Source organism: Natrix helvetica (genome assembly GCF_964273705.1).
Source record: "Natrix helvetica genome assembly, chromosome: 3".
NCBI classification, from domain to species: Eukaryota; Metazoa; Chordata; class Lepidosauria; order Squamata; family Natricidae; genus Natrix; species Natrix helvetica.
The window spans coordinates 152,820,630-152,834,673 of NC_138549.1; the positions used below are offsets into that span (position 1 = coordinate 152,820,630).

Below are 14,044 nucleotides of genomic sequence, written 5' to 3' on the forward strand. Positions count from 1 at the left end.
AGTGCTTCTAGTCTAGTAGTTCTCAACCTTCCCAATGCCGCGACCCTTTAATACAGTTCTTCATGTTGTGGTGACCCCCAACCATAAAATTGGTGTCTCGGTTCCTAAGATCATCGAAAATATGTGTTTTCCAATGGTCTTAGGTGACCCTTATGAAAGGATCATTCGACCCCCAAAGGGGTCCCTACCCACAGGTTGAGAACTGCTGTTCTAGTGGCTGACCTACAGTAAATCCGAAGTAGGGCTACCAAGATGGTAAAATGACTGATGACTAAATCCTATGAGGAATGGCTAAAAGACCTAGTTATGTTATATTGCAAGAAGCTGCAAGGGGATATGATCAAGCTCTTACATTCTAGATCTAGAAGGTTCAGACTTATTCTCACTTGCTCCAGAGCTAATGGGATTAAACTTCAAGGATGTAGATATAGAATAAACATTAGGAAGATCTTGACTAGGAGTTATGAGTCAGGGGAAACCATATGGAGTGGTTCTTCCCCTTTACTGGATGTTTTCAAAAGAGGTTGGACTTGATAACCTCTTAGGTAATTTCAGACTCTATGTTTCTGTGATTCAGTGGTTCAGAATAAATAAGATATTATTAAAAACTGTAACTTTCTGTAACATATTAATAGTCCATCTTAACTATAGGATTTAATAATGTACCCTGTACAAGTTGTGTCGTAAAACAAATTAAACATGCATGTGAAACTTTATAGTATAGGTCCATGATAGCGAACCTATGGCACGTGTGCCACAGGTGGCATGTGGAGCCATTTGTCAGGGCACGCAAGGCCTTCTTTTGAGGCCGTTTTTCACTCTCTGGAGACTTCCCTGAAGCCTCCAAAGCGCAAAAAACCAGCCCTACACGCAAACCAGAAGTTCGGGAACAGACTTCCATTTTTTTGCCCTCTGGAGCCTTCAGGGAAGCCTCCCGAAGGCTCCGGAGGTCAAAAATCGGCCCTAGGGGGAACCCAAAAGTCACTTCTGGTTTGCTTGTACGGCCGGTTTTTGTCCTCCGGAGCCTTCAGGGAAGCCCTTGAAATATCCCACTAAGAGTTTCATTAATTCCATTAATAAAGTCCAAATTTATGTTAAAAATAATCTTTTAAGATGGATTTTTTAAAAAGCCAAGCAAGATCTAATGGGATCATCTTGAACATATGAAAATCTATGCTGTTCCTCCCGTAGGTATTTCTTATTTTACTTCCTGCCTCAGTTGGTCTCCTATTGGCAATCTACAAGCTTGGAATGTTTCACCCTGTATCGTGAGGCATATTAATGAAAATTTGGAGGATTTTGATGGGAAGCTTCAGGATAGGATATGATGTATGTGCTTAACACCAATGGCTATTGCATATCGGCCCAGTTTTCTTGTATATGTGCTATTTATTTTTTTAACAATATCTTTTTCATATGTTTTGACAACAATTATAATATGTAAAAAATATATATAGCTGCCTTGTACTGATCAGGCCACTCTTTATTTACCTCAATATTTTCTATGCTAAAATGGGAGCACCCACTAGAGCAGTGTTTCTCAAACTTGGCGACTTTAAGTCCTGTGGACTTCAACTCCCAGAATCCCCCAGCCAGCATAGCTGGCTGGGGAATTCTGGGAGTTGAAGTCCACAGGACTTAAAGTCGCCAAGTTTGAGAAACACTGCACTAGAGTTTCATTGGGCAGTCAGAAAAGAACAGAATAACAGAATTGGAAGAGACCTTGAAAGTCACCTAGTCCAACCCATTGTTCAAGCAAGTCTTTCCTATTTTTTCTGGAAAGTTAGGATTCAAACCTGAAAAAGTCTACATACAAAGCAGAGGCTCTGTTTCTAAGCTGTTCCTTTCATACAGATACTTTCATGTATATGTAGGGCAATAATTAATAGGTCCAGTAGGAGGTTGACTGGAATCCCCTCCCCAGTGTTGGGTTTCAATTTTTTTTAGAACCTCTTCTGTAGGTGTGGCCTGCTTTGTGGGAGTGGCTTGTTGGCCATGTGACTGGGTGGGAGTGGCTTGCCGGCCATGTAACCGAGTGGGAGTGGCTTGGCTGTCATGTGACTGGGTGGGCTTGGCCAATTTTTAAAATGTGGTGAAACTCACTTAACAACGCTCTTGCTTAGCAACCAAAATGTTGACTCAGAAACTCTGGCATTTGAAGCATGCAAGTCTTAAAGCTGTCAAGTTACAAGACCTTTGCACCCTAACCCTTTAGAAAAAAACCCCAGGGGTGTTCAAACTTGACAGCTTTAAGACTTGTGGACTTCAACTCCCAGAATTCCTCCTCCACTCATGTTGGCTCAGGAACTCTGGCATTTGAAGCACGCAAGTCTTAAAGCTGCCAAGTTACAAGACCATTGAACCCCTAACCCTTTAGAAAAAAACCCCAGGGGTGTTCAAACTTGACAGCTTTAAGACTTGTGGACTTCAACTCCCAGAATTCCTCCTCTCGCTCTTCAACTGGTTCTAAATGCCACTGTAGATTTGTGGAACCTCTTCTATAGAAGAGGTTAGAACTGGCAGGAACCCACCCCTGCCCCTCCCCCACGTCCATGACTGAGCTGATCACTGCTTCAGACTTTCAGCTTTAAGCCTCAATCTTATGTCTGCCTTATAATGGTTTGGAATGCAATTTTGGGAGAGAAGCTTGATATAAGTTGAATAAATATTTTCTCTTCCCTTCTTCAATTAAGAAATGCTACTGGATCAAATTTGCATTCCGGTCCTCACCCCAAGTGATGCTCTTTAGTAACTTCTTGAGCAGCTATATATCAAATCACCTTAACATGAAGAAGACCAACACATAACAGGAGGTAAGAGAAAAGAAAACAGCCTTATATTCACCAGAAGCAGCTCTAGTCCTTTGTAAATTTTATTTGTAGTATAATTTTGGACTGCATCTTGAATCTCCTATTTCAGTCTAGCATATCAAGAGGCTGAGTAACAAACACACCCATACCACAAATAGGCACAATAATAACATTTACCTTGTATGGCTGTCCTCTAACTACCACTATCATGTTTCAGACACTGGCCTGCTTTTTAGTGTTTAGAAACTGACAAAACTCAGAGGAAAAATATTTTAATTATTTCTAAAATAGCTACATTAGAAATACTATGAATTTCTGCTTTTGTTCCTATTGCCCAAACTCAGCAATATAAATAATATGATATTGAGGAAAGCAGTAACTACAGTACGTCTCAGTTGAGAGGATACAGTACACATGTCATTCTTTACAGTTCATTCGTTGGCTAAGAATGCCAATGAAAAAGCAGCACTTTTAAGAGTCACTATATCATTTATTTCCTCAATCAATCTTGCCATTATTATTTTATATTTTATAAATAATTCAAGAGGATGAACATATCTTATACGCCTTTCCTCCTCCTATTTTCCCCACAAGAACAACTCTGTGAGGTGGGTTGGGTCAAGAGAAAGTGAATGGCCCAATAGCCACCAGCCAGTTATATGATTGACATTAGATTTTAAAGCCACAGTGGCGTAGTGGTTAGAATGCAGTACTGCAGGCTACTTCTGCTGATCACCGGCTGCCCGGAGTTTGGCATTTTTGGTCTCATTCGCTCAAGGTTGACTCAGCCTTCCATCCTTCCGAGGTTGGTAAAATGAGGAGCCAGATTGTTGGGGGCAATATGCTGACTGTGTAAACTATTTAGAGAGAAAGCATTGTGAAGCAGTATATAAGTCTAAGTGCTATTGCTATTAAAAGGAAAGCCACAAATGTGCAAATTATAGCTCATTACAGGAGAAACAGAGTCCAATCTGTTTTATCACAAACTCTGATGGAGATCCTACAAGTCTGGATACTGCTGGTAGCAACTGTAAATGATAGCAACTGCAAATGATCAAGTATCAAGAGTATAATTTGAGTAAGACTCTAACCAATATTAATTTATAGTAAGACAAATCAATGAATATTTTAAAGCATAATACCAACCTCTGTATACTGGTCTGGTTTTCTAATGTTCTTATTTTGTAATGTAATATTCACTTTTTGAGTATTCAGAATTTTTCATATTACTCCTGGATTCCATGTGTTCATTTAGCTGCTGTGATCTGCTAAAATAATTTGGGTGATACTTCTCCTAGGAATAAAATTTACCAAGATATTAGATGACTATTGGAAATGATAAGCTGGCACAGCCCTAGTAAATTTAAAATGAAGCCTCCAACAAAAGGAGAGTCAATGGGGAACACCCAGCACACATATCCTGTGCAATTTCTTCTTCCGTTTCTTGTCTACCTAAGTTTGTTAAAATCAGCTGATGTTTACATCATGGATGTAAAAATGGGAGCAGTGCCAAAGCATGTGCGGGCCAGCTGGTATGGACAAAAAAGTTACAGTGGCAAAAGTTGTAGAATGTTTTCCTCTGAGCCATATTAGAAAATATGGAAATTTAATAAGGGAATACCAGTAAAATATTATGGCAATGATAATACAGTGGTGATGGATAAAAAACAAAGTTTAGATTAATCTCTTAAAAGTCATAAATATTCTTCGTGTATGCTAGGGAAGAAAGCTCCATTATGTCCCCTATGACCCTATTCATATTATCCCTATTAATGTCTTAATAGGATGTGGGGGAGTATCTATTCTCTATTTTTAACCTGTTCTTAAGACTTCGGTGTTTTGTTTTGTCATCATCATCATTATCATCTCTTGGTATAGAATAGAATAACAGAGTTGGAAGGGACCTTGGAGGTCTTCTAGTCCAACCTCCTGCTTAGGCAGGAAACACTACACCAATTCAGACAAATGGTTATCCAACATCTTCTTAAAAACTTCCAGTATTGGAGCATTCACAACTTCTGGAGGCAAGCTGTTCCACTGATTAATTGTTCTGTCAGGAAATTTCTCCTCAGTTCTAAGTTGCTTCTCTCCTTGATTAGTTTCCACCCATTGCTTCTTGTTCTACCCTCAGGTGCCTTGGAGAATAGTTTGACTCCCTCTTCTTTGTGACAACCCCTGAGATATTGGAACACTGCTATCATGTCTCCCCTAGTCCTTCTTTTCATTAAACTAGACATACCCAGTTCCTGCAACCGTTCTTCATGTTTTAGTCTCCAGTCCCCTAATCATCTTTGTTGCTCTTCTCTGTACTCTTTCTAGAGTCGCCACATCTTTTTTACATCATGGCAACCAAAACTGAATGCCAAGCGTGGCTTTACCAAGGCATTATAAAGTGGCATTAACACTGAACACATATGTGTTGCTGTGAGTGGCAAAGAAATTACTGTAACAAAATAAAACCCGGGAAGTTAAGTCCTAATGCCTCTTTGTGTAGAAATATTTCCTTGCTCTGTTCAAGCAGCACAGTTGCTATGTGGATGGTTACAGTCTCATTTTTGGATCAATATGGGCTCCGCCTCCCTCCCAGCCTTTCTAGGCAAACTGGCTTGGTCTGTTTTTAGCCCAGCTCGTCTGAGGAGGAAGGAGTGTGCTACTGGAAGTCACTGAGTATAATCTTTATGGGTTGAAGTATTTTGAATCCCAATTCCAGCAGGGTACAGTTTAGTAACCCTTCAATATTAGAATTAGTTCTCGATTTCAATATTATTTCCGGATTTTGATATAGACTTGTACCTGGAAGGCAGTGAATGGTGTTAAGACAATTTGGAAAGTTCATAGTTGAACTGAAATTTGAATTCGGATTTTTTCTTCTTCAAAGGGACAGCCTTTCTGGGTTTCCTGTTTGTAAAATAATGCATTGCACACCTGCTGTGGTGATAGATTTCCTATAGTTCCATTCCATTGAGTTTTATTTTTATTTTTTTGTACTAGAAGCACATGTTTTCTGATTATTTCATTAGCCTAATACAGGGGTGGGGAACTGTGGCTCTTTTGCGACTTGTGGACTTCAACTCCCAGAATTCCTGAGGCAGCTATGTTGGTTCTGGAATTCTGGGAGTTGAAGTCCACAAGTCGCAAAAGAGCCACAGTTCCCCACCCCTGGCCTAATACATCTAATGAAGCACATTAAAAAAAGACACTAAAAATAAACTAGTCCATATTTGAAATGCCACAGGACGGTTATTATTATATTTTGAAGTGTTGAGCTTTCCATTTAGGAGAAAGTTTGTCAGTTGTTAAACGTTACCTTTGAGAATTAAGGAACTTTCTTTTATAGCAAGGTCAACTCAATCATTTTTAGGTTTTTCCATCTAGCAAAATTTGATCTCAGTACTGTCTGAAAATTTCATGTTATTCCAAATGCATCACCTTTAAATAATCATAGAAATTAAGAACGACCTTTTTGCCCTGGCTTCTTTTTATTCTGCATTTTAGTGTATTTTATTCAATGCTGCATTTGATTGGGGATTAAATATTAAGATTATATGAAAATACTGAAGCAGTATCTTCAGCACTACTCTAAAGATTATTTTAAAGATTAAATTGAGAACTAGACATTTGTCAACGGTGCAGTCACTGTGTACCATTTGAGTAAGACAGTGATATACTACAAATAAGTTCATAGTATCACAAGGAGCAAGAAGAACTAGAAATATTGCCCCAGTCTTGTGCCTCTTCTGGAAGTCATTCCAGAAACAAGAGCTAAGTGTCAGCCCTTAAATCATAAGGACTGACACCAAGCTGATTTGTGTTTGGAATATCCCCAGTGAAGACTGCTGCTAGAAAAATGCATTTTTCAAAGTACCTTTTATTGAAAGATGTCATCCACATCAGTTAATAAATAATAATAATAAATTGGATTTTCTCATACAGGTAGTCCTCAATTTACAACAGTTTGATTAGTGACTTTTCAAAGATACAATGGCGCTGAAAAAAGTGACTTATGATCATCTTTCACACTTAGGATCATTGCAGCGTCTGTTGCAGGTAGTTGAGGACTTCCTGTATTAAGTATTCAATGCATATCATGTATGTATTAAAAGTACTTTCTTATTCTATTACAAACTCTAAAGAATGCTTAATCAAACTTATTGTACTCCTAGCAGAGTTTGATACATATATGTAGTTCTTGGCTTAATACCACAACTGAGGCCAAAATTTCTGTTACTAAATGAGACAGTTAAGTGAATTTTGCCCGTTTTAGTGCTTTCTTGGCATAGTTGTTGAGTGAATCACTCAACAATAGTAATATGGTTGTTAAGTGAATTTGGATTAATTCTTTGCTTCTCTGTTTAGGTAAAAAAATTAAGAATAACCCAACAAAGTGCAGGTTACCCAAATATTTAAACAAAAAGTTTGCACAATTCATTTTAATGTTTCATGGAAATGTGAAAGCAAAAAACCTTTCCCATTTCTTGTGGAAAGTTGGCAGGGAGCAGCAGAAATCTTACCTTCCCTTCCTTCAGATAAATGGCTTCTATTGGGGGACAGGAAGGGAATTAAGGATTGCAAGACTGGCTGGGAAACTGTCATGGAATGTTGAAAATGAAGATCAGTCCCACAACAGCCAGTTGCACTAAAGCAGTGAAAACCTATCCAAATTTCATTCCCTTGGGAATGTTCTGTGTGTTAGCCAATTTGAGATACTTGCATTAAAAAAATGCTTGTCATATGATGCACTTTTTTGCCCAGTTAAAGGTCATGACAGTGAGAGTTTTAGTTAATATACCCTGCATCCCTTAAGATAAGACCTATCCTGAAAACAACCCCCAGCATGTTTTTATATGTGTGCCTAATATAAGCCCTACCCCAAAAATAAGATCCACTTAAGAGCCTGTGTTGCTTCCCATCCACCCATTTCGTCTGCTTACTTGCAGTGCTGCAGCCACAAGGCAAGGCAGGGTGATGGTGGAGGTGCCCCATGTGCCTTGCACTGGCTTACCTCAGGGCTCCGGCAGCCAGGCCATCCATGCCCTGGAACCTTCCTTGCGGTGATAGCCATGTGCAACAGGAGCCCAACCACTGGCTCACTTCTGCTTGCTCACAGCTGCAATGGAGCAGGAGGCCGAGCGGTGTGTTGGTGCCATGACTGCAAGGCGAGGCAGGTCTCGGGGCATGGGTGGTCTTAACTGCAGAGTCCCTGACGTAATCAGGGCACGTGGGGCAGCTCTGCCTCATGGTGGCGGCACTGGGGTGCCGCACCTGGTTTCCTGCTCCTCCATGAACAAACAGAAGAAGTGGGCATGGGAAAAAAATAACTCCCCTGAAAATAATCCCTAGTGCTTATTTTGGCAATAAGACTCAGACTTATTTTTGGGGAAACATGGGTAGACAATTCCAAACATATGCTGAAAAAAAAAATGAAGGAACCACATCCTTATTTCTGTGAGCCAACGTCATTATTGTATTTTTTTCATGAATGCTTTTTTGCATTAATAACGCTTTGGTTAATTGGCATTGTAGTGACTGTCTTGTAGCACAAAAAGTTAATGTCATTCAATATTTTCAGCATAGGGTCTTCCCAGGCAAATTGATGGCATAATGACATTGCAAAACAAAAAATAATAACGGGAAATGATGTAAGATGGGACAGCACTGTTGTTAGGGTAAGACTGTCAGGTTTTTTAAATTTTATTTTAAAGTATCTCTTCTCTATTACATAGTGATCTATCTAGTTTCTTGTCAGTTGTTTTTTATTTCAGCCTGTAACAATTACTATGATTAACAGGTAGAATTAGAGTTACTAACCTTTAAATGTTCTCATCCTTGAACTATAATTGAAAGAAAGAGAAAGGAGCATAGTATAATACAGAGGAGACGGACTAATTTTCTGTTATTAACAATTGAACCATGTAATTTTCAAAGGCAATATTCATTGTACATTTTTCTTCTGAGAAAGCTATTCTTGTCCAAGCTGGAATACAGTAGCTTTTTTATTTAGGAGCTTAATATACTGCTAATATTGTTTATGTTTATGCTATACAAATGCTATACAAAATTAGACCTTTTAAAAAAGACATTGGGGCAGTTTATTCAGCAAATTAAAATGCTTGTGGGTTTTTGATATATTTCTTTGTCCTCATATTTCCTGAGTTTTTCTCATTCCCTTTATCTTGGGGTTGTTGGTTTTTTGGTGTACTTCCTGTCTCTCCCTGGCAGTTTGTAGTGCTATAAAAATATGTGCCTCTTTAGAAATGGAGTTGTGTGAGAAACAAATACTGCCATCTGAACTTCTGCTTCAAGATTTGAGTTTTGTTATAAAAAGTCATGCATATGAGACATTACATGCCACATAAAAAGCATAAGCTGATGCTCTAATGCGGTTGACGTGTTTTTTTTTTTGCATGACCAAGATACTTAATTTTGCTTGTTCTATTGAAAAGTCTGCCCTTTAGTGATTTTCTGTCCTTTTAAATGGCAGTTGTCTAGTTCTTTAATGTTGATCTGCCATCTAGTGGCACACATGGAACTCACATTTTGTTTTTCTTAAAAAAAAAGTATTGATGGTTGTGTGCATTAATTATTTTTAATTTAATTTTATTAGAACAACTTTATATAACATTGCAAAGACAAATATCAACAAGAAATGCCACCAACAATTATCCACAATTAATCTGTGGGGATTAACTGGAGGTTTTTAAGAAGAGATTGGACAACATTTGTCTGAAATGGTATTGGTCCATGATGGTGAATGTATGGCACGCGTACCACAGGTGACACACAGAGTCATTTGTGAGAGCACGCGAGGCATTGCCTGTCAGCTCCAAGCTGATTTTGGGCCTTGATTTTTGGCTGTTTTTCGCCCTCCGGAGGCTTCAAGGAAGCCGCCTGAAGCCTCCAAAGGGCGAAAAACGGCCCAACGCGCAAACCAGAAGTTCGGGAACAGACTTCCAGTTTGCGCTTTGTGCTGTTTTTTGCCCTCCAGAGGCTTTAGGGAAACCTCCTGAAGCCTCCGGAGGGCGTAAAATGGCCCAACGGGCAACCTACTTTATCCACTTAAGTGTAGATTATGTAGCAGTTGAACCTACGTGAAGCTTTGGTAACATTTACTGGCAAAAATGGAAAGGGGAACAATTGGAGGGGTATCTGGATAATCAGGATCTTATTCTGGTAACTCATGCCTTCATCACTTTGCAAGTGCATCCCTTAAAGGCTGCAGTACATACAAAATGCTCAATTACTGGGGGCCTATCTGTGTGTGTGTGTGTGTGTGTGTGTGTGTGTGTGTGGCTGCCCAAACAGAGGTGGGTTGCTCCCGGTTTGGCCTGGTTCAGCCGAACCGGCAATGGTATTTTGGCCTGGGTCACTGAACCGGCAGCTACCCAGGCTGGCCACACCCCCAAACTAGTTCCGTGATCGCTGCTGCCGTTGCCGGCATGTTGTTTAGTGCACACGCTCACTGTAAATTATTCTGTGCATATGAAGCGCGTGTGAAATGAACCAGTAGTAAAACTGGGAGCAACCCACAGCTGTGCCCAAAGTACATTGCACCCGTATTTTGAATCTGTAGCAGAGTGTGGTGCCCTTATTGAGACAGAGAGCATGTCTGTTAGGTAACAGAGGAGATTGTTATCTTGAATTTCTGGTATATGAGGAGGAGGAGCAGAAGCAGGAAGAGGAAGCAGCTGCTACGTTTTCTCCAGCTGTGTTTTTAAAATATTTTTGGCATGGATAGTTTACATGTTTGATACATTGTGGATGCTTTATTATTGATTTTCATTATAAACCACCATGGGTCTATATCCTTTGATGTCTGTGGTGAATTTCTTTATATTTTTTACAGTCTTCCGGAAGTCCCTAGACTTGGGAGCATCAAGTAACATAATTATTCAGGAAAACAGAAAGTTGAACATAGGAAAAAGGATTGAAAGTTGAGTTTTAAAATAGCAGTGGATGAATAAACTGAAAGCCATTAAAGTACATGATCATCAGTCCTTCACAATCCTGTCATTCTGGAATGTTTTTCCGAATGTTTACCTTTTTTTCTTAGGCAAAATTTTAAACTCAATTGCTGTATTTCTTGATGGTTTCAGCTGCTGATGCATGATCAGAATGAGTGGATTAGGAGAGAACATCTTGGACAGTATGAACAGTGACTCAAGAAAACGAAAACCATGTGATATTGCCGGACCAGGGTAAAGTATTTCCAAGTTTTTAAAATAATGTTACTATAGAACATTTACAAATAATGTATGCTAATTTCAGAATTTAAAATTGAGTTAATATTTAGATTAGAGTTCAGTTGATAGCATATCTAAAATGTTGAAATGAAGTAAAGCCATATTATTACAAGAAGAAAAAATTTAGGGGGAGGGGGAGATTATTAAGTATATACTGTGTTTTCCCCAAAATAAGACCTGGTGTTATTTGTGCCCCCCCCAAATAAGGACTAGGGCTTATTTTGGGGGAAATAGGGTGATTAGCCGTGGGCTCCCCATCCCCAGCGCATGAGGACTGACTGTATCCGATAACAGCTGCAGCTTGTCAGTCCTTTGGACGGCGCACTCTGGGGCTACGCAGAGTAGAAGGCAGAGAACGGAAGGCAGGTGATCCCAATGCATGGAGTGGAAGGCAGGCAATCCTAATGTGCTGCGCAGGCTGCAGGCAAGCCAAGAGACATGAAGATAAGCCTCCCGTGGCCAACCGACACCCTGGCCCACTGACGGTCAGCTATCCCACAGCCTGTCCAGCATGTCCAGATCGCCTGCCTCCCCCCCCCCCCCCGGGTGTCTGCCTCCGCCTGCTGCTTACACAGGTACTCAACTCACCGGTGCTACATGGGCTGTGGCTGCTGCCAGATACTGTCGGCCCATGCACGCTCACCACCTCCTATGCTGGCCGTGCCCCCTTCACTAGGGCTTATATTTGGGGTAGGGCTTATATTAGGCCCACACACAAAAACAGGGCGGGGCTAGTTTTCAGGGTAGGTTGTATTTTTGGGGAAACATGGTAAATCAGGTACATGTTTAATTCAATAGAGTAGGACCAGGCAGTCATTTTTGACTTGATTCTTCAAGGATAATCTGTTGGGATTATATATTAGAGAGTTGAAGCAAACTGAGAGTTAAGAAAAGCCAGTAGTAGACCTCAACTCTCCCTCTCTCCTTTCATTTGCATTCTTGTATTGATTTTTTTATTCAACCTTGAAAAACATTGTGATAAATTCCTACTCTGAAATCAGTACTCCTCAAAAACAGTGTAACATTTAGCCTCTTGACACCCAGTTGGGAAATATCAGTGTGGCCATGGGGGCGGGGTGTGTGTGTCATTTCCAAAGGGTTAGATGTGACTTGCTAAATTGAAGTTATTTAATATATTTATTTATTATAAATATTTATATTTATATTTATAATAAATCAAAACCACTTTTAATGTAGCAGTTTGATTAATATATTTTATAAAGGGAAATCATATGATCAGAAGCCTTAACCCATAAAACCTCTATCTTTCTCTCTCTTTAAGTCTTGTATGCAGTGGAGAGAAACGGCGACGGGAGCAGGAAAGTAAATATATTGAAGAACTGGCTGAACTGATATCTGCTAATTTGAGTGACATTGATCATTTCAATGTTAAACCAGATAAATGTGCAATTTTAAAGGAAACAGTTCGACAGATACGCCAGATAAAGGAACAAGGCAAGACTGATTCTTAATTTATATAAAATATCCCTTTTATCTAAAAATCATGTAGACACGAGTCTGATTTTAGCTTTAAAATATGAGATACATTTTATTTTCTGCTAAATATTTTTGCCGCTTAAGCTAACATTAACAACATGGATATCACAAATAAAATAACTGAAAGGTTGACTAATGTTTTACTAAAAGATTCATACATTTACATTTATTACACTCTATTAGAGTCAGTAAAATAACGTATTGTTTGGATCCAAGTCATTTTATTTATTTATTTAGCATATGGCATATCATACATGGACTAGCATGTATAATAGAAGAGCCAATTCATACTGTCATGGAATCAAGAGCTGGAAGGAACCATTTAAATCATTTCCACAATCATTTTATTGTTTTGAAGGGAGAAAAGAAAGAACATAAAAGAGGTCATAGAAGAAAAAGTTAGACTTATGGCTCTCTCCTTAAGCTATCATAACACAATTCTGGATAGTTTCTTCTCATTTGAATACTTACCCAGTCTTCATTTTCAAGGGCGGTACGGTGGCTCAGCAGTTAGGATGCTGGGCTTGTTGGCTGGAAAGCCGGCAACCCAGGTTCAAGACCCGAGCACCACAGTATGGAGTGAGTTACCGTCCTTGCCCCACTCTTGCCAACCTAGGAGTTTGAAAGCATGCAAATGCGAGTAGATAAATAGGTACCACTTCGGTGGGAAGGTAACAGTGCTCTGTGACATCATACTGGCCACATGACTGCGGAAATGTCTTCGGACAGCGCTGGCTCAATGGCTTTAAAATGGAGATGAGCACTGTTTGTTATAGTTGACAACGACTAGCAGAATAAAATCCACAAGGTCTCCTTTATCTTTTACTTCATTATCAAACAATGTCATGGTTAAGCTGAATTTATATTTTCTATGTCACCAAGGAAGCTTTCATCCTTTAGTATGGAATAAAGATTAATATTGTGTATGGTTCAGTACTGTTTTTTTCAGCTGTTTAAATTCTCATTAAATAATTTTAAGCATTTTAATAATAAATAGTAACAGTTAAATCTGTATATATCCCATGGCATGCTTACATATATAGTATTATCTTTTTCAAGACTTGCTTTTCAATTTCAGGAAAAACAGCATCTACTGATGATGATGTTCAGAAGGCAGATGTATCTTCAACTGGACAGGGTGTTATTGATAAAGATTCACTGGGACCACTCCTCTTACAGGCAAGTAGAAAAATGTGGGTTAGACAGGATCACCACCAGATGGATTTTTAATAGGCTGACCAACCGCACTCAACGTGTAGTCCTCAATGGAACTGCATCTATATGGAGGGAAGTATGCAGTGGAGTATCCCAAGGCTTTGTTTTAGGCCCAGTACTCTTCAACATCTTCATCAATGATTTGGGTGAGGGGATAAATGGGGAACTCATCAAATTTGCAGATGACACCAAGCTGGCATAGCCAATACTCCAGAAGATAGGCTTAAGATACAGAAGGATCTTGACAAACGTGAACACTGGGAATTATCTAACAAAATGAAA

General features: G+C 39.4%; 1 protein-coding gene across 3 annotated transcripts in view; it reads left to right on the plus strand.

The window, feature by feature from the left end:
* NCOA3 (nuclear receptor coactivator 3) overlaps positions 1-14,044 on the plus strand; it is a 109,585-nt gene that overhangs the window by 65,827 nt on the left and 29,714 nt on the right. For all 3 annotated transcript variants that reach the window (XM_081948361.1, XM_081948363.1, XM_081948362.1), the window contains 3 exons: positions 10,904-11,005; positions 12,333-12,505; positions 13,626-13,726. In XM_081948361.1, the coding sequence (XP_081804487.1) occupies positions 10,914-11,005; positions 12,333-12,505; positions 13,626-13,726 (366 nt within the window). In that variant the 5' untranslated portion in view covers positions 10,904-10,913. The remainder of the gene's footprint in view (positions 1-10,903; positions 11,006-12,332; positions 12,506-13,625; positions 13,727-14,044) is intronic.